Raw genomic sequence first — 23830 nt, forward strand, 5'->3', positions numbered from 1 at the left:
ACAAATGGAACAGATATGGCCGCAGCAGCCTTGGCTGCATCCTCCAACATAAATGACTCTTGCACTGATGCAATCAATGTATCTACCAGTGCCTCTGTGTGGCGCAGCAGCCATGGCAGAATCATCTGATGGTTCAGAGAAACGTTGACTCAGACCCCGCCAGGGTGGTCCCATCCACAGCAAACAAGATGCAGGATCTGATGAGACAGGAGAGGGGCGCAATCGGTAAGCCAACCGCACAGGGGGTCAGTGACTCAAGCCCCCCACAGCGGGGTTCTCTTGTTGGCTGCAAAAAAGGGGGGCAGCCTAGCAGGTCGCAAAGCTGCAGCCTATATTTTTGGCCACGCGGCCTGGTAGGCCACAAAGTCACGGCCTAAATTTTCTGCCGCCCAGCTGCGTGAGGAGGGGGGCCCTTACTTACCAATTCAGAAAAGAGTGCAGGTAACACTCCCAAGACATACACCTCCTCACCCACTGAAGTGGGGGAGCTGTCAGCCAGAAGGAATGCTGTGACGACCATGCAAGACATAACTCATGGGCCAGTCCCCCCAATCCCCTGTCCAGTGGAGCTATGTCGTGGCCGACCGAGCGGGGAGCTATGGTCTGCACACGCTCGCTGGCCGGGCTAAGGGGAGCGTACTTAATCCATGGAATGCTGGTGTCACTCCAGACAGACCCCTCACCACTGAAGTGGGGGGAGGGGTGCTGACGGCTATGGGAAAGCTGCGACTGACCCAGAGCCTGGTCATATGCGAACCTGCGGGGCGTTTAAGTTGCTGGTCAGTGTGGCCGGTGTGGCTAACGCGTAGCTGTGGTCTGCGCACGCTCGATGGACGGACTGGGGGGGAACCACTGGATCTAAATATCCAGCCCAGCAGTTGATTGAAGATCCTGCAAGGAAAGGAAAACAGAAGTGTGGAAAGAAAAATTTGCTAGAACCAAAGATCTCAGCAGGGAGCTAGGTCCTTACTCCTGACTAGGCAGAGAGAAAAAAAAAAAAAACTGGATGCTTATAGCCTACTGGGATTCTGTACTCTGAAGTGAGGAGACCAAGATAAATTTTCTTGGAAATGATGGCTTCAAAATGGTATGGTGTCGGAGTACAAAGAAAAATGCATTGTGCCTACAATGAAACATGGTGGTGGCAGTGTCCTTCTGTGGGGCTGCATGAGTGCTGCTGGTGTCGGGCAGCTGCATTTCATTGATGGTATAATGAATTTACAGATGTACTGCTCTATACTGAAAGAGAAGATGTTACCATCACTCAGTGCCCTTGGTCATCGTGCACTTTTTCAACATGACAATGATCCAAAACGCACATCCAAGGTCACTGTTGCATTTCTAAAGAAGAACAGGGTGAAAGTGACTCAATGGCCAAGTTGGTCTCCTGATCTGAACCCAAGCCAACACCTATGGGGAATTCTGAGAAAAAAGTTGAGCATTAAGCCTCGTACACACGCAACGATTATCGGCCGACCGATCGTCCGTCTTTTGTCCAGAGTTGTGTTTTGTTGGTTGGAATGTGCCTAGACTGCACACATTTTCTCGCCCAACAAAAATCTGCTTCTGAAGTGATGTCATGTGTTGGTTTGCTTTCTTTGTGTTCTTTCTTATCGGAGCATGCCCAGTCTTGCTCATAAGATTTTTCCCTGTCGAAATCAGTACTGACTGCACGAAAATCGGCCGTGTTTTGACAGCCAACAAAAACTTTATAGTCTGCACAACGACTTTTCGGCCGAAAAAAATCTGGAGTCGGTTGTCGGAAGCATCATACTAACAAGCCGAAAATCGGCAGATCGGACGTTGGCCGAAAATTCCCTGCCAATTTTCGACACGTGTGTACGGGCCTTTACTCTCCAACCAGCATCCACGCTCTAAAAGAGGTCATTATTAACGGATGGAAAAATATAGAAGTTGTAATAGGTTGCCAACTTGTTCATTCCATGCGCCGAAGACTTGGTGCTGTCCTCCCAAATCATGGAGGTCATACAAAAAATACTAGATGTAGTAGTTTTTGTTGTGGGGTGTGTTCATTTTTGCATTAATTTTAGTAGAAACTGAAGATTTTGTTTTACCTGGGACCTCCCATTTGTCAAAATGTTGGAAATTGTTCCAGTGTTCATTGAGATAATAAAATCTTACTTTTCAAATGGGGTGTACTCATTTATGCTAAGCACTGTTATATATATATATATATATATAAATGGATTTTTGTAAAATCTTACCGTAAAATCCTTTTCTCTTAGCTCATTGACAGACGTAGTCCTCGGTGATACACCACCTTCGGGTTATGTTGCCTCCACAGGAGCAGGACTAGACAGGAAATTAAAAAGCTCTGGCCACACCCCAGGGGCAGTCCCAGAGGGTATATCCTCTCTCTCTCTGCCTCAGCAAATCAGTTATGTGAAAAAGCAGTCTTTAGAGATTTTAACCCAACTCAAAAAAACAGAGGGGCAGGGACTACGTCTGTCAATGAGCTAAGAGAAAAGGATTTTACGGTAAGATTTTACAAAAATCCATTTTTCTCTAGCGCTCATTGACAGACGTAGTCCTCGGTGATACACCACCTTCGGGACGTCCCAGAGCAGTATCACAACTGAGGGGTGGGAAAATGGAAATCAAATCCCAATCTAGAAGGCCCAACCGGTGCCAACTAGAAGTTTACAATGCTCATCCTTAATGATGAGACTCAACAAAAAAAGAGAAAACAATTTTTTTTTTTTTTTTTTCAAACAGAAAAAAACCCTCGAGGTAGACCACCGGTCTCCTCAAATTGCGGCCTGCAAAACCTTGCGGCCAAATGAGGCATCCGCCGATGCCGTCACATCAATTTTATAGAATTTTGTAAAGGTATGTACTGACGACCAGGTGGCCGCCTTACATACCTGGACCACTGACGCCTGATGGCGAAAGGCCCAGGAAGTACTGAGCGCTCGAGTGGAGTGCGCCCTAACAGGGAACGGAGGACTCTGACCCTTAATAGAATAAGCCTGTACCACCGTTTGTCTAATCCATTTGGCAATGGTCGCGGCAGATGCAGGCAAACCCTTTCTGGGGCCATCCGTGATCACAAAAAGTGAATCCGTCTTACGGAATGATTCCGTAGCTTTCAGGTATACCCTGATTGCCCGAACCACATCTAAGGAATGCAACGCATGTTCCCGATGATGCTTGGGCTGAGGACACAAGGAAGGTAGTACAATATCTTCATTCAGATGAAAATCTGAAACCACCTTGGGAAGAAAAGATGGCTTAGGATGAAGTACTACCTTATCCCTATGAATCACTAGGTATGGGGACTGGTATGATAATGCAGCCAGTTCTGACACCCTGCGAGCAGAAGTAATAGCCACCAAGAAGGCCACCTTCTGGGATAAAGTAAGCAAGGGAATCTCCCTGATGTTTTCAAAGGGAGGTTTCTGTAGAACCGACAAAACCAAATTAAGATCCCAAGGCGGTAAGGGCGCGCGGACTGGAGGAGCCAGGTGCCGCACCCCCTGGATGAAATTCCGCACCAAGGATTTGGTAGCTAAAGGCTTCTGAAAGAAGATTGCTAATGCTGAAACTTGACCCTTGATGGTGCTCAAGGCTAGCTTCTGCTCAACCCCCTGTTGCAAAAAGGCCAATATTCGACACACCGAATAGGTACGTGGAGGAAATCCTAAAGATTCGCACCACGCAATATAAGTTTTCCATGTGTGATAATAGACTTTGCTGGAAGTCGCTTTCCTTGCTTTAATAAGGGTAGGAATGACTGAAGCTGACAAACCTCTGTCCTTCAGTACTTGGGTCTCAATGGCCAGGCCATTAAACCCAGCGACTGTAAAGCATGATGGTAAATTGGTCCTTGAGACCACAGACACTCCCTGAGACGAAGTTCCCACGGAACGTCTACGACTAACATGTCCAAGTCGGCCAGGCCGGCTTGAGGAGGCCAGCCTAGAATTTCTAGGACCACTGGCGCTGATTGGATCTGAACCAGGCGTCCCTAGAGGTATCTGGCCCCGACCATCCGAGAAAGTCTGGTCGTTTTCTGTTCCCACACATTTATCAGATACCTGATAGTTATCAGGAAAGGTGATCTTTTCTGGTTGAACCTCAGGGACCGAAGTCACCCGACTAGAGGCTACTTGGCCTATCTGGTCAACCAGATCCGATTCCTGTGAGGTATCGGGACTAATCTTAGGAAAAGGTAAAGGAAAAGATCTATTCAGGGAACGGTAATTACCGCTTCCTGTAGTACTTAAATGTTGGAAGGGAAGAATCGCACCGGTAGTAGTGGTTGATGCTCGATCTAATGTCCTGAATACCGGTGAAAACGTCCCCCCACCCTGAAACCGGGTGGGGGCGCACCTTCAGGCTGTGTACTCCTTTGCTTCGGGTTTGGCTGGGTTGGTCCTTTGCTTGTCCGACCAGCCCTTCTTGAACCCTCCTGGAGGAGTCTTGCCTTTCCCGCTAGTACCAGCCGGGCCGCCCTTTATGGGCGGTAAAGAAAGGTCCTCGCTTGTTGCGAGGTCCCTTAGCTTTAGCAGCCTGTGGCAAAAAAGTGCTCTTGCCCCCAGTGGCATCCTTAATGATTTCATCTAGGTTGGCCCCAAATAGACGATTCCCCTGAAAGGGGAGATTTGTCAAGGTCTTCTTGGAACCTAGGTCAGCTGACCAGCATTTTAACCATAGCACACGTCTGAGGATCACCGCTGTCTTAGATGCATGCCCTAATAAGGGAGTAGTGTCCAAGGCTGCGTCACAGATAAACTGTAGCCCTTGTATAATCTGTTCCATCAAATCAGATGTCTCCTGGGGAATATCTTTTCCCCTAAGATCTTGGCGTACCATTTTCGCCCATTCCGTAAGTGTCTGGGAAACTAGACCAATAACAATTACTGGTCTAAAAGCTGACCCTATCAGAGAGAAGATGGTGCGGGACTCTGCTTCCATCTTTCGATCCACCGGATCCTTAAAGGACGAAGTGTCCTCCACTGGAATAACCGTGGCTTTATTCAGCCTGGAAATAGGCGGATCCACGACTGGTGGTACCGTCCATTTCTTAATGATGGATTCCTCAAACGGATAGCGTCTAGCAATACGCTTGGAAATAGTAAAGGTACGTTTAGAATGCTCCCATTCTCCTTTAATCTGATTACCGAAACATTTAGGTACAGGAAAAGCCTTCATCGTCTTGATGGGCTTATTAGTACCAAAAGGAATCTCTGTTTCAGTTGCCTCTGCCGGTAAAGCCTCAAGTTTTAAGGTTTCCTGCACTGCCACAACTAGTGCGTCCACCAATGCTTCTTCCTGAATAATAGCAGGAGAAGAAGCGTCCTCCTCACTGTCTGAGGGGGCTTTACCTGGGATAACAGCCCTTGCAGAGGAACCTGCAACTGCCGTGACCACCTCTGAATCTGAGTCAGAGGTGTCAGATGGTATAGGGGTAGGCGGGGGGTCGCTTCCTTGACCCCCGTCCCTGACAGGCCGCCTCCACCCGAGCCACCATAGACTCCAAAATTGCTGTAAATGACTCTATACTCTGTGCACCGGCGGGTCCCGTGGCCCCCTCGAGGGAAACAGGTGGGGGAATATGTGTGGCAGGGTCCATGATAACTCCAGTTACTTCCTGGATAATATAATTCAAAAATAAAACTTTTCTTTTATTTTTTTTTTTTTCGACCCCCAGCGCCACAAAAGCCCCTTAGTGTTACCTGCTAGGGATCCCTATCGATCGAGAGAGAGAGAGATAGACCCCCAGGCTCACCACTTGATGCTCAGAGTTTAACTGCAACAGGTTACAGCGCTGTCTTAACAAACAGGAAGTCTTTTGGCTGGCTGCCCAGGAAGAAAGGAGGCGGCTCCGCCCCTCTGTACGCCTTCCGGCGCCTCCCCCAAGCTCCACGAGGTGTTTGGATCACCTCAAACATGGCCGCCCCCATGCTGGAGACACGAGGCTACGCCAAAATGGCGGCTCGTGCAATCCAGCAAAAAAAAATGGCGGCCCGTACTGAATAGCGGTGTGCTGCAGGGCACACAACACTCTCACTGCATGGGGATATGGCGTGGTTGGCGGTACCGGCCCTGGCGGACCGCATGGCCGTTCGGGAGGCCTGCTAATAGCTGGAGATCTGATTAGGAAGGCAGTCTACATGTCCGTGGCTTCTGACTGGTAGGTAGCTTATTCTTAACCCATAAGATTCCCAGAATGCCACAGATTACATCTTTAAAACATGTATACAATTAGATTGTCAGCTCCCAAACCAAGCCTCCTGGCTTTTTGCACACATAAAATCACACTCAAAGTAGGAGGATCTGTGTCATGTTGTAGGATAGAAAGGGACTCTATCTTACCATACAGAGAGGGGCCCGCGTTCACCACAAAACCCGTCAGGGGGAAAGGGGGAACATACTACTCACCATACCGGAACCAGGCGGGCACCAACTCCTGACAGTACCCCTCTCCACCGGGGCGGGAGGGCTGTCGACCGATACGGACGCCGTGACTCATGGTCTTTGGCGTTTCAGCGAGACGTTTAACTCGCGCGGACAGTCCTTTAATGGGACTTTGTCGCGGCCGACCCAGCGCGGAGCTATGGCCTGCACGCGCTCGTAGGCTGAACTGGGGTGACCACCGGATCTCAACATCCAGCCCGTCGCCCAGTTCAGCTTTCTTGCTTGAAGATCTCACAGGAACACTGGAGAAAAAAGTCTAAAAAAATCCTTTAAGAAAAAATTCTTGCCAGGACCTAAGATCCCAGCAAGGTGTCTAGGTCCTTACTCCTAACTAGACAGAAAATAACTGATTTGCTGAGGCAGAGAGAGAGAGGATATACCCTCTGGGACTGCCCCTGGGGTGTGGCCAGAGCTTTTTAATTTCCTGTCTAGTCCTGCTCCTGTGGAGGCAACATAACCCGAAGGTGGTGTATCACCGAGGACTACGTCTGTCAATGAGCGCTAGAGAAATATTTTTTTTTTTTTTCTACCCTTGTCTTGTTTTGAAAAACATAGTGTCAGGGTTCCCATTTAGCTTGAGAATCTTGAATTCCTATGCCGTGTTCTTGTATTCCTCCTGGTTTCCATCCATTTAGGGAATGAGGATATTTAAAATGCCAAAACCTATACATTATTTACCTCAATTCCATTTCCAGCTTCAGTCTCCACACTGAAAGTACAGAGTCCCAATAATTATTTTCATGAGCGGTCTGTCATATCTGAATCTTGGGAGACACCTTAAATTAGTGTTTTCTATCAAAATGTTAAGGCTCGTCCACACAGCTGTCGATACCCTGTGTGTTTATGCAGCATTTTTAAAGGCTGATAACCATCCTAATTGCCTGCCATGAATATAAAAATGGCACCACAGTGCCGTTTCACACAGGAGCAGTAGTGTTTTCTAGTTTTAAAATTAAGCAGTTCTGTCACTTTCATGAGGCATTGACGCTTAATCAGTCGCCTCTATTGATTAAAATAGTAATGCTGTATAATCGCACCTTAAACACACTTAGAGCATTTATGGCAGGTTAGTCAAGCATTTATAAAGTGTTATGGCTGGGCAATAGGGGAGAGGCAGTGGAGGCTCCTGTAACCCAGAATGCACTGGGGGAAAAAACTAGAACAGAGCAGCTCTAGCGACTTCCTGTTTGCACAGAGCAGCTGTATGGGAACACCATTTCCTGGCACCAAATTGGCGGCATACATGTGGTAGTATGCTGCCATGGATTAGTTCCAGGAAAGAAAAATTATGGTATTGTATACAATTTTCCATTTTCCTGGTGCCAACATGACAGCATACTACAACAAGTATGCAGCCATGAATCGGTGACAGTAAAGGAAAATTATGGTAAGTATTTGATACAATTTTTCATTATACTTCTGTATGCAGGGAAAAAGCATTAAGCCAGCCAGAAATACTGACAGTGCCAGGTAGAAGAAGAGGCAATAAGCATTATTGTCAGTGGCAAAGAGTTTTGTGCTGGACCAAGCCAAGTGTCAAAGAGATATATAAAAAAAAAAAACTACTTTGCAGAAAAAAAAAAAAAAAAATATGTCTGCTATCACACCACAACCTAACCACGTCCCAAAGTAGATAATTTTCTCCACAAAATCTCCCCTTTAAGAACTTCCCACTAGAGTACTAGAAAAAAAAAATAATTTTGGGCATTTATCATGTATTCTTGAAGTGTTTTCAAGGTTTCATAAAAACACGAAGAAAACACAAACACGTCATAAATGCTATAGGAGTGTTAATCAGCATTGCTTTATTCTTCGTAAATGTATGAACGAGCCCTTAAATCGAAAATTCTTATCTCGCTAAACTGTATGGAGAAAAGCATAGGTGTAAGCCTATAAGGTTATGTCACGAATATTGACAACACCTTTCAGTAACCTGTACTACTGCTCTGGAATAACCTTTATACTGGCGCAATGCTTAAAGTGGTAGTAAACCGCCTGGGGGAGAAAAAACAAAAACTTGGCCCCCTGCAGGTTTAAGTCATAATGTATTAATATGCACCGCATACAAGCAATGCTGTAAAGGCTGCCCAGCACTTCCATCTTCACCCGGTCTTCCTTGCGGGTTCGCGTACTCGGGCTGTATAAATGCCCGGGGACGTGATGACCTCCCTCCTGCCCCAGCACAGGGCTCTGAAAGTACGGCATGGGTATGCCGTTTCTTCAGAGCGCATGCGATGGTGACATCACTGACTGTATGCAGATCTCCTAAACTGTGCACGTTTAGGATATATTCACTGTACCTACAGGTTAAGCCTACTTATAGGCTTACCTGTAGGTACAATGTAAGAAGTGGACTTCCACTATCAACAATTAGGGGAAAAAAAAAAAAAAAAGGAGGAGACACTAACCAGGAAATGTGCCATTATAAGGTAGAAACTGACAAATCTTATAAAAGTTGGTATTCCACACAGTAAAAAATGGATTTTTGTAAGAACTTACCGTAAAATCCTTTTCTCTTAAGCTCATTGACAGACGTAGTCTTCTTGATTCTCAAGAGCTGGGTTATGTTGTCTCCGCAGGAGTAGGACTAGGCAGAATGACAAAACATTCTGGCTCCACCCTAGGGGCAGTCCCTGAGGGTATATCCTCCCTCTCTCTGCTACAGGGAATCAGTTCTGTTTAAAGCAGTACAGAGAATTTAACCCAACCCAACTCAATGATAGAGGGGCGGGTACTACGTCTGTCAATGAGCTTAAGAGAAAAGGATTTTACGGTAAGTTCTTACAAAAATCCATTTTTCTCTATCGCTCATTGACAGACGTAGTCTTCTTGATTCTCAAGAGCTGGGACATCCAGAAGCAGTGCCACAAATGAGGGGTGGGATTGACAAAATCAAATCCAATCTAGAAGGCCCAACCGGTGCCAAACTAGAAGTTTTAAAGGCTCATTATAAACAAAGAATGAGGCTAAAGAAAAAATTTTCCAACGGAAAAAAACCCTCGAGGTAGACCACTGGTCTCCTCAAATTGCGGCCTGCAAAACCTTGCGGCCAAATGAGGCATCAGACGATGCCATTACATCAACTTTATAATGTTTAGAGAAGGTATGCACCGACGACCAGGTAGCCGCCTTGCACACCTGGACCACTGACGCCTGATGGCGAAAGGCCCATGACGCACTAAGTGCCCGAGTGGAGTGCGCCTTAACAGGGAACGGGGGCTCCCGACCCTTAATGGAATAAGCCTGCACTACCGTCTGTCTGATCCATCTGGAAATGGTCGCGGCAGATGCAGGCAACCCCTTTTTGGGTCCATCTGGGATCACAAAAAGTGAATCCGTCTTGCGAAACGAGTCTGTCGTTTTCAAGTATACCCTGATCGCCCGGACCACATCCAAGGAGTGTAAAGCAAACTCCCGAGGATGACTGGGCTTAGGACACAGGGAAGGTAATACAATTTCTTCATTCAGATGAAATTCTGAAACCACTTTTGGTAGGAAGGATGGATTCGGACGAAGAACCACCTTATCTCTATGAACCACCAGATATGGTGAACGACAAGATAATGCGGCCAGTTCTGACACCCTGCGTGCAGAGGTAATAGCCACCAAGAAGGCCACCTTCTGGGACAACGTGGGTAGAGGAATCTCCCTAATATCTTCAAAGGGAGGTTTCTGAAGAACCGACAACACTAAATTAAGATCCCAGGGGGGTAACGGCGCGTGCACTGGCGGAGCCAGATGTCGCACCCCCTGGATGAAATTCCGCACCAAGGAATGAGTAGCCAAAGGCTTCTGAAAGAAGATGGCTAATGCTGAGACCTGACCCTTGATAGTACTCAAGGCCAGTTTCTGCTCAACCCCTTGTTGCAGAAAGGCCAATATTCGACTAATCGAATAAGACCGAGGACGGAACCCCAAAGGTTCACACCATGCAATGTAGGACTTCCATGTGCGATGATAAATCTTTCTGGAAGTCGCTTTCCTTGCTTCAACTAGAGTAGGAATAACTGAAGCTGACAAACCTTTGTCCTTCAGCACCTGGGTCTCAATAGCCAGGCCGTTAAAGCCAGCGATCGTAAAGCAGGATGGAAGATCGGTCCCTGAGACAGTAGATCCTCCCTGAGAGGAAGTCTCCACGGGACGTCCGCCACCAGTCTGACCATGTCGGCGTACCAAGCTCGACGAGGCCAGTCCGGAGCTACCAGGATTACTGGGATTCCTTCCTCCTCTACCCTGCGAAGAAGTCTTGGCAGTAACGCGAGAGGAGGGAAGGCATATATTAGCTGGTATTGCCCCCACGGGGCGATCAGTGCGTCTGCGGTTTCTGCTAGAGGATCGCGGGAGCGAGCCACGAATCTCTGAACTTTCCTGTTGAATCGTGATGCCAACAGATCCACATCCGGGGTGCCCCACCGTAGGCACAACTGGTGGAAAACGTCTGGATGGAGGGACCATTCCCCCTGATCCAGGGTCTGACGGCTGAGATAATCTGCCTGCCAATTCTCCACCCCCGGAATGAACACCGCAGAGATTGCTGGAACAAATCGTTCCGCCCAGCGAAGAATGCAAGCCACTTCTTTGGCCGCTCGGACACTCTTGGTGCCCCCCTGATGATTGACATAAGCCACGGCCGTGGCATTGTCCGACTGGATCCGAACCGGGCTGCCCTGGAGCTGCTCGGTCCAGTGAATCAGACAAAGTCTGATCGCTCTCAGTTCCAATACATTTATCGGTAACCTGGATTCTTCCGGGGACCAAAGTCCCTGGACAGATAACTGACCAAGAATTCCTCCCCATCCGGATAGACTGGCATCCGTGGTCACTATCGTCCAATATATTGGCAGAAATGACTTTCCCTGGCTGAGCATTGGAGACCGAAGCCACCAAACCAGAGACTCTCTGGTCTGTTTGCTCAATCGTATCTGATTGTCCAGGGATTCCGGATTCCGATTCCATCTGAGAAGAATCTCTTGCTGAAGAATTCGGGTATGGGACTGGGCAAATGGGACTGCTTCGAATGAAGCCACCATCAACCCCAGAACCCTCATGCACGTCCGAAGGGAAGACCAGCTGTTGGACAGTAACAACTGGACTGCTGATTGAATCTTTCGAAGTTTCCCTACCGGAAGGAAAACTCTCGTCCTGACTGTGTCTAGAATTAGACCCAGATATTCGAGCCTCTGGGTGGGAACCAGAAATGACTTTTGCTGGTTCACCAGCCACCCGAATTCCTGTAAAGAAATCATAGTCATTTCTATGTTTTGTAGCAAGGTCTGAGGAGACTCTGCATGAAGCAGAAGATCGTCTAGGTAACCTAGAATCGATATACCTCTTTGGCGCAGAAGTGCCAACATTGGGGCCAACACCTTTGTGAAGACCCGCGGAGCCGTGGCGAGACCGAAAGGTAACGCCACAAACTGATAGTGGTTCTCCTCTACGGAAAAGCGTAGAAAACGCTGATGTCCTGCGAAAATGGGAATGTGAAGATAGGCGTCCTTGATGTCTATGGACGCTAGGACATCCCCTGGATGCAGGAAGGCTGCTACCGTGCGAATGGACTCCATTCTGAATCTTCTTATGTTGACGAAAGAATTGAGTGCTCTTAAGTCCAGAATTGGACGCACTTTGCCCTCTTTCCTGGGTATTGTAAACAGGTTTGAATAAAACCCTTGAAACCGTTCTGTCCAAGGAACGTGGACTACCACTCCTTGTTGTAGTAAATCTGTGACTGCTCTCCGCAGATCTTCTAAACGATCTGCGGATAGACGGATATTGGAAGGGAAGAATCGCGCCGGTGGGAGAGATCGAAACTCGATCTTGTACCCTGACCTTATGACTTCGCAAACCCATTTGTCCGGGATTCTGGAAAGCCATGGATCCGGGAACCGGCGAAGACGTCCCCCCACCCCAGTTATGGGTGGGGGCACACCTTCAGGCTTTGGATGGTTTATCTTCAGGTCTGGAGGGGGCGGGCTTTTGCTTGCCCGACCAACGACCCCTGACGCCTCCTGCAGGAGCTTTGGAGGACTTAGTTTTTTCACCCGCTGGACGAAAAAACCTCTTGTGAGCAGAAAAAGAAGGCCCTCGTCTTTGACGAGTTCCTCTACCTTTAAAATTTTGCGGTAAAAAAGGTGCTTTTTCCACCGGTGAGATCCTTAATGATCTCATCTAAGTTGGCTCCAAATAGACGCTCTCCTGAAAAGGGGATATTAGCCAATGCTTTTTTGGAACCTTGGTCGGCTAACCAACCTTTTAGCCACAGTGTACGCCTGAGAACCACTGCTGAGACTGATGCTCGCGCCATTAATGGAGTGGCGTCTAACGCCGCATCACATACAAACTGTAACCCCTGTATCATTTGTTCCAACAAATCTGATACCGCCTGAGGGACTTCTTCTAAGTCCCGGCGTAACCACTTGGTCCATTCAGTTACAGCCTGCGAAACCAGACCAATAGCAATTATTGGTCTGAAAGCTGATCCAATCAAGGAAAACATGGTGCGAGACATAGCTTCTATCTTGCGATCCACTGGATCTTTAAAAGACGGAGCGTCTTCTAAAGGAATAACCGTGGCTTTATTCAATCTAGCAATAGGTGAATCCACCACAGGTGGTTCTGTCCATTTCTTAATAAGGGTTTCCTCAAACGGATAACGCCTGTCAATGCGTTTAGAAATATTAAAAGTGCATTTTGGCAGACGCCATTCTTCTTCGATTGGATTGCCAAAACATTTGGGCAATGGAAAAACCTTCGCCACTTTAATGCGCTTTTTAGTCCCAAAAGGGATCTCAGTTTCAGCTATTTCTGATGGAATACCCTGTAACCTTAAAGTCTCTTGAACAGATACAATGAGTGCGTTTACCAACGCTTCCTCTCGGGCTATGGCGGATGCCGAAACATCCTCCTCACTGTCTGAAGAGACAGGACCCGAGACACCAATACCAGATGAAGTACCTGCAACTGCAGAAATAGGCTCAGAGTCTGAATCCGAAGTTTCAGATAATAAGGGGTTAGGCGGGGGTCGCTTTCTTGCGCCCTGTCCCTGACAAGCCACTTCCACCCGGGACACAAAAGTTTCCATAATAGCTGACAAAGATTCAATTGTCAATGGGGTGCTGGAGGATCCCGCAGACCCCTCGAGGGGATCCAGAGGAGATACATGAGTGGCAGGGTCCATGTTAATACAGGACACCTTTGCCAGCAAAACCAAAAAAACTTTTTCTTTTTTTTTGTGTGTCTCCCCCTAGCGCAATAGCGCCCCTCAGAGTACCTGCTTCTCGATCCCAGAGAGAGAGAGAGAGACCCCCAAGGCTCACCAACCGATGCAGTGCAGTTTCCAACAAACTGCAGTCAGCGTCTGTCTTACACAGACTGGAAGGAGCGGTTTGCTTTTTCCCGGGCAGAAGGCGTGGCTCCGCCCCCTGTGTACGCCTTCCGGCGTTCCCAGCCCTCCACGAGGTAGCTGGGCTCACAAAACATGGCCGCCCCCATAGAAGAGACATAAGACTCCAAAAACATGGCGGCCGGCGTGACCTGAGGACATACATGCATTCGGTCTACGGCAAAATGGCGGCGGACCGCCGATATCGTCTTCCCAGCACATCCACCTGCACTCTGCTAAGAGGTGACATATGGATCTACAGAGATACACTGTACATAAGGTAGGATTATACCTCTTATGTCTGCTGTAATGTTACAGTCTGCTGGGTAGAGTGTTAGCTCTTGAACCAAGTCCACTTCCCACAAACACATGCTGTATTACAAGGGGGACTTGTAAGTATCAGATATATACTGACCATATATGGAGGGGCCCATAATATATACTGCCTCATAATGAGGAAAAAAGGGAACGTTTACTCACCATACCGAACCGACAGGCACCCTCTCTTCACAATACCCTCTCCACCGGGGTGGGGGTTTGTGGACGCCTCGACTCTCTGGTACCTGGCGTCCAAGCGAGCTTTTAACTCGCAAAGTCAGTCCCTTTACTGGGACTCCGTCGCGGCCGACTCAGCGCACTGGTCTGCACGCGCTCTTAGGCAGAACCCGGGGTGACCACTGGATCTCAACATCCAGCCCGTCGCCCGGCCCCGCATACTTACTTGAATATGTCGCGGCCGACCAAGCGCAATGCCATGGTCTGCGCACGCTCGTAGGCCGGCTGGGGTGACCACAAGTGTCGCCCAGTCCGGCATTTTTGCTTGAAGATCTCACAGGAAAAAAACACTGGAGAAAACTACCTAAAAAATGTCTTTTTCTTAAAGAAAAAAAGTCTTGCCAGGACCAAAAGATCCCAGCAAGGAACTTAGGTCCTTACTCCTGACTAGACAGAAAAAAACTGATTCCCTGTAGCAGAGAGAGGGAGGATATACCCTCAGGGACTGCCCCTAGGGTGGAGCCAGAACGTTTTGTCATTCTGCCTAGTCCTACTCCTGCGGAGACAACATAACCCAGCTCTTGAGAATCAAGAAGACTACGTCTGTCAATGAGCGATAGAGAAATATATACAGTTTTATAAAAAAAAAGTTAAAATCCAGAGAACACTCTGCAATCAAGATGGAAAAAAAAAGAAAAGAAAAGTGTCTAGCAGGAAGGATAAAAACACAGTACCTCTGATCCTGTTGCATCCAGTATAGTAGTATAAGAGCTTTCAGGTGCCCAGGAAATACACTCTACAACGTGCTCGTGTTCTCTAAGCTCTGCTTTGCATTCTTTTGTCGCTACCACCCAAACACGGACTGTCTGATCATTAGAACAACTTGCGATTAGGGTACCATCTTGATTTGGCCTCACCATTCGCACCCATTCTCTGTGTCCTGTGAACGTCTTCACACAATACCTAAAAGTATTTAAAAAAATAAATTATATTACATACTAATATATATATATATATATATATATATATATATATATATATATATATATATATATATATATATATATAGCATAGGTCCAGATTAGCTGGGAAAAAAGATCAGTAGGGTTGAAATGACACCAAATGCTGGAAATAAAGCTTAACACCTACCCAGTATGAACCTCCCACATCTTAATGGTTTTATCTCTTGAGGCTGACACTATATGATCTCCATTAGGCATTATAGCTACTGAAGAAACATTGTGATCGTGACCTAAAGACAAAAAAAAAAAAACAAAGAAAAAACAACATGTTATAACATGACACATTGCTCCCCTGCCATTAGATGGTATACAAACATTCAGATAACTGCAAAACACACTGAACAGCAGTATGGATGTTTACTTTCACAAACATGCCTTTCAGCAAAATATATTTCTGATAGAAGGCAAGGTAAACTAGACTGTTGACTTTGCAAGGGAAGTTGCACCTTGCAAGGGGATATCACCCAGAGCTTGGGAGTATTGCTGCTTGGTGGCTTAGAAAGCAGATAAATGAAGTGTGATTGTGTCAGGTGAGCACTTCTGATGAAGCCCCGACTTGCGGGTGTAAAAATATAAGGTGGAGTGGAGAGCATGACGTCATCACATCACCCGAAAGCCGCTGCCTGTATGAGAGCTAGTGGGGAGGATTATACGGATAACATTTTTTGGCCATGCCGTGATGCTTTTTAGAGCTTTAAGTCATCGTTTTATGTCAGTATATTATTGTTATGTATTCAATGACATTTTAAAACTGAGAACATTGGAAGAGTTTGCCTCTGCTGAGGAAGAAAGTGGCTCTCAAAGCCAAGAGATCTGGTGGACCTGGTGGGGGGGTCCCAGAAAGAGCTCAAGAACGAGGCATACATCTGGCGGTTTTAGACCTTTTATAGTGTGGAGATTTATGGAGGGCTGAGTGTATTTACTTGTTTATGTTCGGGCATGTGGTGTAATCAACTGAAGAGTGTTGGGATTCACAAGTGTTTTTGTTCCTCTCTACAGAAGACTGAAGAGTTATTAGACTTCATATTGTTAATTTATCAGTTTTTGGACTGTTTTTAACACCTTTTGGGTGATATTTTTGTTTGTCTGGTGTTTTGGGAAGGCCAATTGCTGCCCCCCTTTTCTTTTTTTTCCCAACCAGACATGTGAATGGATGAATGAATACACTATATTGTCAAAAGTATTGGGATGCTTGCCTTTACATGCACATGAACTTTATTGGCATCCCAGTCTTAGTCCGTAGGGTTTAATACTGAATTGGCCTACCCTTTACAGCTATAACAGCTTCAACTCTTCTGGGAAGGCTGTCCACAAGGTTTAGGAGTGTTGTCCGTGTGAACATTCGACCATTCTTCCAGAAGAGCATTTGTGAGGTCAGGCAATGATGTTTGGCGAGATGGCCTGGCTCACAGTCTGTGCTCTAATTCATCGCAAAGGTGTTCTATCGAGTTGAGGTCAGGACTATGTGCAGGCTAGTTCCTCCACCCCAAACTAATTCATGTCTTTATGGACTTTGTGTTGTGCACCATAAAAGCCTGACCTCACAAATGCGCTTCTGGAAGAATGGTCAAACATTCCCATAGGCACACTCCTAAACCTTGTGGATAGCCTTCCCAGTAGAGTTGAAGCTGTTATAGCTGCAGCTGTCATAGCTGCAAAGGGTGGGCCAACTCAATATCGAACCCTACAGACTAAGACTGGGATGCCATTAAAGCTCATGTGCGTGCAAATGCAGGCATCCCAATACTTTTGACAATATAGTGCAAGTGTCCAGCTGCTAAGTATAAATTAGGTTTTTTTTTTGTGTGTAGTTTTGTTTTAGTAGTCTAGTAGTTATATTTTTCTAATAATTCTTGTCTTGTAGAATAAATGCTCTACCAACTGTATGTTGTTACCCATGACAGGGCCAAACAACAACTTTTCTTTTTACTTTATTGGCTTAATATGGGGGCTGGTAACATAGTGCAAGGTTCTCTATAAGGGCACATTTGAGGGTATATTAGACCACTAAAGTCTGCTGTAGCTTAGATAGCAAGTTTATGTGCATGTAGAAGAAGTTTTTACTAGAAAAAAATGCAAGGAAAAAAAAAAAATTGTAATTTTATAGCAGCTGGGAATTTTCTTTATGTGCCAGCTAAGGTTTGCAACTAATGATTATTTTCATTATCGATTAGTTGGCCAATTGTTTTGATTAATCGGATAATAACCTTAAAAAATTGTGCTGTATAATTTAGTTAATATGTAAAGTTAAAAAAAAAACTAATATATATATATATATATATATATATATATATATATATATATATATATATATATATATATATATATATAGTGGTATATAAAAATAACCAACTATATGGTTAGGGAGCAAAATCTCTAATCCACTATATATACTTCTAGGGGTTGAAGCTGGTAAATATCAGACTCAGAACAAATTTTTTATTTAAAGAAAAAAAAACAAAAACTGTTTTGCCGATTTTCAGACAGAACTGTAATATATTATGCATGACAGATTCCCTTGTGATAGGTAGGTGGCTTGATAAAAGCTACCTGCGCCTGCTGTGGCTTATGCCGGCCATACAAAAACAATGTCTTCCTTCCAAAAACTTTTCATTTTAGGAACATTTTCTAATGGTTAGTGGGGTCAAATCGACCTTGGTTTTCTACCACAGTTACGGGAAAATTTGAAGGAGCAGAATAGAAAACCTCTTGGTAAAAGGAATTTTCAGACAGTGTGTGTGGTTTTCGTTCACAAATTACATTCATTTCAAAACTAAATGGCAAAAGCAAGTGACATTTTCAAACGACATTCTTTTAGCGACTGTACAAAGATTTTGCGTAGGAATATCCTCGTCTGAAAATCGATACGTGTATGGTCAGCATAAGGCTCAGAGTTCACACATGCAGTTTGCTGTTGATCCCTTCCTGCAGTGCTTTTTGCTGTGCATTTTTGCACACATTTTGCAGCGATTTGGGTTTTGCATTTTTTTGCCCAATTTGTTGCTGGCCAAATCATGGCAATGACGCACAACATGCTTTTCTGCAGCTTCTCCATTGAAGTCTATTGAACCAAAAAAAGCACAGTTTTGTATTGAGAAAATTCATTGACCCTTTCCAAATACGCAGCAGCCGAAAAAAGCATAGATGTGAACGTGTCCCATAGGAAACCATGTTAAATGAACTGTAGTGTGTTTCTACAAAAAACAACAAAAAAATGCATAGGTGTGAACTAGGCCTAAGATGTCTAGAAGCAGCAGCACACTTTTTTTTGCTTCAGTTGTCATAATGGGGTTAAATAATGAATATTATCCCTTTCTAGGACAAAAAGAGCAGATAATCACTACTATAAGGGGTTCATTTATACTGTGAAACAGTGAAAGTAATAATATATATTACTTATATATAATAATAAATACACCCACAAGTAGGATATATGAGAATTTTAACTAGGAGACAGACATGAAGCTATATGAAGGATGGAAGGGAGATAAAAATCTTTTATATTAAAGTAGTACTAAAAAAGCTGAAACTTTTTTCATGAGTATGATCATTTTAAATATATGAACAATACTGGTAAAAGTTTAACTGAAATGTAATTGTAATGCTTTATATTACCTCCAGTATATATCAGCCTCCACCTTCTCTGGGTGCAGATGATGATCTTCCCTGCACAGAGTCTTTAAAGTTATTATTTTTTTTTTTTTAAACAAACCTGTTCTATTTACCTGCTCTGTGTAATGGTTTTGCACAGAGCAGCCCTGATTCTCCTCTTCTGGGGTCCCCCACTGACACTTCTGGCACCTCCTGCCTTCAGAGTGCCCCTATAGCAAGGTAAAAAAAACTGGATTTTCGTCTTACCGTAAAGGTTCACTGACAAACAGAGCTTCAATTCTTCAGACCATTGGGTATTATACTGTCACTCTTCAGGAGCAGGACTAGGCGGAAACTTTTGGTTACACCCCTGGGGCAGCCCAGAGAGTATACCATCACTTCCTGCTGTAGGACTTCCAGTTTATAACAAGCAGTCAGAAGAACAAATAACTCCCCCAAAAGAGGGGAGGGTGCTGTGTCTGTCAGTGAACCACAGAGAAAAGGATTTTATAGTAAGACAAAAATCCAGTTCTTTCGTTAACTGACAGAAACAGCTTCAAGTCTTCAGACCATTGGGACGTCCCAAAGAAGTGCAACATGAGGATTGGGAAAAACACAGTAAATGCAGAATTCCCAACAAGGCTAAAAATAGCCAACCAGGTAACTACAGGAGCTCACCACCAGGAAAACAGGAGCTCAACTAGGAACAACTGGAGCTCACCACCAGAAAAAATCTTCGCCCCGAAGAAGCGGAAGCCTCCGCAACCGCAGCTTGCAAAACTTTGCGACCAAACGCCACATCCGAAGATGCAAGTACATCCACCTTATAAAATTTTGTGAATGTGTCTACAGACAAAAAAAAACACCTTGCATACCTGCATCACTGACGCCTGATGACGGAAGACCCAGGAGGCACCAAGCGCCCTCGTAGAATGCGCTTTAACAGGGAAAGAAGGAACCTGACCCTTAATGGAGAAGGCCTGCACCACAGTCTGCCTAATCCACTTGTAAATGGTTGTAGCAAATGCAACCTGCCCCTTACGAGGTCCATCTGTAAAAAAAAAAAAAAAAAAAAAAAAAAAAAAAAAAAAATCGGATTTCCTAATCAGTTCAGTCACCGCCAGATAAACTGGAAATCGTTCTTACCACATCTAAGGAACGTAAGGCAATTTCCTTAGGATGTTTAGGCTTAGGGCATAATGTCCTCATTCAAATGAAACCCAGAGACAACCTTAGGAAGGAACGCCTGACAGGGTCGTAATACCACTTTGTCCCTATGAATCACCAAGTAAATTGCCCGACAGGACAACGCAGCCAACTCCGACACGCGACGTGCGGAAGTAATAGCTACTAAGAAAACCACCTTCTGCGACAGAATGAGCAGAGGAATTTCTCGAATACTTTCAAAGGGAGGCCTTTGAAGCACCGACAGAACCAAACTGTGAACCCACGGAGGTACCAGGGATTGCACCGGAGGAGCCAGATGGCGAACTCCCTGCACAAAATTATGAACCAAGCACATTGCCAACGGCCTTTGGAAAAAAAAATAGCCAAGGCGGAAATCTGGACTTTGATGGTGCCCAAGAGCCAAACGTTGATCTACACCCAATTGTGGAAACTCCAACAGGTGAGACACCGAAAAGGAGCGGGAAGAAACCCCCAGCGACTCACACCAAGTAATGTACACCTTCCAAACTCGATGATAAACCTTCCCTGAGACAGAAGATCTTCCCTGAAAGGAAGTTTCCAAGGGATGTCTGCTACCAGCCTTACCAGGCCTGCGTACCAAGACCAGCAAGGCCAGTCTGGTGCCACCAGAATGACTGGAATAACTTCTACCTCAATTCTGCGTAGCAGTCACGACATAAGTTGTATTGGAGGAAAGGCATAAATCAGACGATACTGACCCCAAGGGGCCCACCAGAGCTTCTGCGACATCGGCCAGAGGATCCCTAGACCTTGACACGAACCTCTGTACCTTCCTGTTGAGATGGGAAACCTACAGGTCCACATTGGGGGTCCCCCACCGAAGACAGTTGATGAAATACCTCCGGGTGAAAAGACCATTCTCCCGGATCCAACATCTGCCGACTGAGATAGTCTGCTTGCCAATTCTCCAACCCTGGAATGTGCATAGCAGAGAGGGCGGAACATACTGTTCTGCCCACTTCCCGGGCCGCCAGGACACTCTTTATGCCCCCTTGATGATTGACATATGCCACAGCCAAAGCATTGTCTGATTGTATACTCACAGGGTGCCCCTGCAGACAATCTGTCCACAGCCAGACAGTCTGATCGCCTGAATTTCCAGGATGTTGATCGGCAACCTGGACGACTCGTGAGTCCAGACACCTTGGGCCGAACACTCCCAACACATCATAGATGCCAGCAGATCTCCTTGATGAAGGAAAGCTACTACTGTGCGGATGGATTCTATCCAAAATTTCTGAGCCCACACAAAGTGGTTTAGAGCCTTAGGATCTCCAAGATCCGACGAACCGTGCTTCTTTCCTGGGAACTGTGAACAGATTTGAATAAAAACCCTGGAAACGTTCCCACTCCGGAACCAGCACAAAAATAAACAACCTTGTGCTAACACAGTGTTTCTTGTAGAATAATATAGATAGCTACCAGGTAATTGGTTACCATAATCCCGTCATAAATTGAAAAAGAAACCCCCTTAGGTTTGTGGGACTTTAAGGGTAACAGTAAAGGCTCTCATAAGAGAAGTTTTAACGTGTAATAATTATAAAATTTTATTTAGTAAAGTTGTGGTTGTAACAGACAATCATCATAAACTGTACATGTTTAAGTCATAGACTCGAAAAAAAGCATGAATGATACAATACAGTTGTAGGTACATAGCAGAGTCCAACGCGTTTCAAACTGTTTGTTTTAGTACATAAATCTTCCTCAGGGAGTCTGCATATGTTCCTGAAATACATAGTTAAATATAAATTCCAAGAAACAGAATATATATAAGCATTTTACAATGAAAAGTTTTTTATACATGAAAAAAGTATTATTTGCATCTGCGACCACATGTTGCCCTAAAGAAGTCCTGGAAAGCCTCTTGCTGATCCAGGATACTCCTAGAGAGGAAACCTACTCCCAAAGATTGAAAGGGAAAAAGGAAAAAGGGGGAAAGGGGAGAAGAGGAAAGGGGAAGGGAAAAGGAAGAAAAGGGAAGGAAGGGGGGGGGGGAAAAAAAGAAAGGGGGGAGGATGAAGAGACCCCTTGTGTTAAAAAGACATACCTGCAAAACAGTAGAGCCCAAAAGAACCTTTTATGCCCTTGAAAGGGTACATATACCGGCCAGGGGGGGTGATTGGAACAAGCAGCTACTCCAGCGGGAAATGCGCTGGATTGCTAAGCTTGCGGCAACCACCCCCCCTGGCCTAAATGAGGCGGAAAGTTATAGGCCTTTTCTAGAGGGATTTTCCTCGGGGAAAACAGACTGAGGGTCCCCATTCTCTATGTCCCCCTTCTCTTGGGAAGTATACTCCACACTTCATAGAAATCTGGGTAAATTTCTCACTTATATCTCAAATACCTTCTCCTTATTCAAACTAGGACCATCACTACATTGTAAACCCTCCCCCTCTTCCCCCCTCCCCCCATCGTGATTATGTGATAGTATTAAGATACCAAACTTTATGAGATATCATATCTCTGAGTGGGTCACAAAATCATTAACATTATAATATACTAATATATCCTAAATAGGATATACATTTAAATTGTCCAAATTAAACATGTGATGCATTCTGCGATTAACATTTTTCCCTTCTGTCACAGGTTAACCGTGGGTGGGTGGATTTACAACTACAGACCCGTTCTGGGTCTTTTCTGTGCAAAGATCCCCTCATCGGGGAATTTTTGCCCCTCCTGCCCCTCTTCTCCTGTGCACCAGGGGTTTTCCCTTTCCCTCCTTTTGAAAACCCCCCCCTTCTAGATTCTGCTATCTCTTTTTCTTCCCATTGTGTAGGCCTACCAGCCAACTTGTATCCCTGTCCATGTAATTGACACCAACATGGCTTTTATATCACCCTTTTTCTCTTTCCCCTCGGGGGGCTCCCCTGCAAATGAGAGCCCGGCACGGGTGAGACATCTCCTATGGGGACCACCAATAGGCCCCTCAAACATCTGGAGAAACGAGCGTTTCCGGGATGTTAACAGTTGGTTGCAATGCTCCATATGTTTCATCCTGAAACCCCTGGTCAATCTTTTCCAGGGGATATACGCATTACCCGTGCCTGGGGCGTTATCTTTTACAGATTTCCCCTTTTCAAAACAAGTGTCCACTAGCAGTCTCTATATACAATATAGATATTGGTGGTCGCAGATGCAAATAATACTTTTTTCATGTATAAAAAACTTTTCATTGTAAAATGCTTATATATATTCTGTTTCTTGGAATTTATATTTAACTATGTATTTCAGGAACATATGCAGACTCCCTGAGGAAGATTTATGTACTAAAACAAACAGTTTGAAACGCGTTGGACTCTGCTATGTACCTACAACTGTATTGTATCATTCATGCTTTTTTTCGAGTCTATGACTTAAACATGTACAGTTTATGATGATTGTCTGTTACAACCACAACTTTACTAAATAAAATTTTATAATTATTACACGTTAAAACTTCTCTTATGAGAGCCTTTACTGTTACCCTTAAAGTCCCACAAACCTAAGGGGGTTTCTTTTTCAACACAGTGTTTCTTAACCTGGGTTAGATCGAACCCCAGGGGTTCGGTGAGTCAGTCTCAGGGGTTCGGCGGAGGACTCATGATTCGTGATGACACACACACCCTCCTCTAGTACCACTTCGCTGTCAGGGACTATTTCTCCAATTTTGGGCGTGTCATTCGGCTCCCACTCCACGCCGTCATCATGG

The 23830-nt window shown here is 45.4% G+C and overlaps 1 protein-coding gene across 1 annotated transcript in view; it reads right to left on the reverse strand.

The window, feature by feature from the left end:
* PAFAH1B1 (platelet activating factor acetylhydrolase 1b regulatory subunit 1) overlaps positions 1 to 23830 on the reverse strand; it is a 167096-nt gene that overhangs the window by 41054 nt on the left and 102212 nt on the right. Inside the window, exons 6-7 of the mRNA XM_082246511.1 lie at positions 15467 to 15569; positions 15052 to 15280 (exon numbers count right to left, since the gene is read on the reverse strand). Of these exons, the coding sequence (XP_082102637.1) occupies positions 15052 to 15280; positions 15467 to 15569 (332 nt within the window). The remainder of the gene's footprint in view (positions 1 to 15051; positions 15281 to 15466; positions 15570 to 23830) is intronic.

This window comes from Pelophylax lessonae, assembly GCF_965119305.1.
Source record: "Pelophylax lessonae genome assembly, chromosome: 2".
In the NCBI taxonomy this organism is placed as follows: domain Eukaryota; kingdom Metazoa; phylum Chordata; class Amphibia; order Anura; family Ranidae; genus Pelophylax; species Pelophylax lessonae.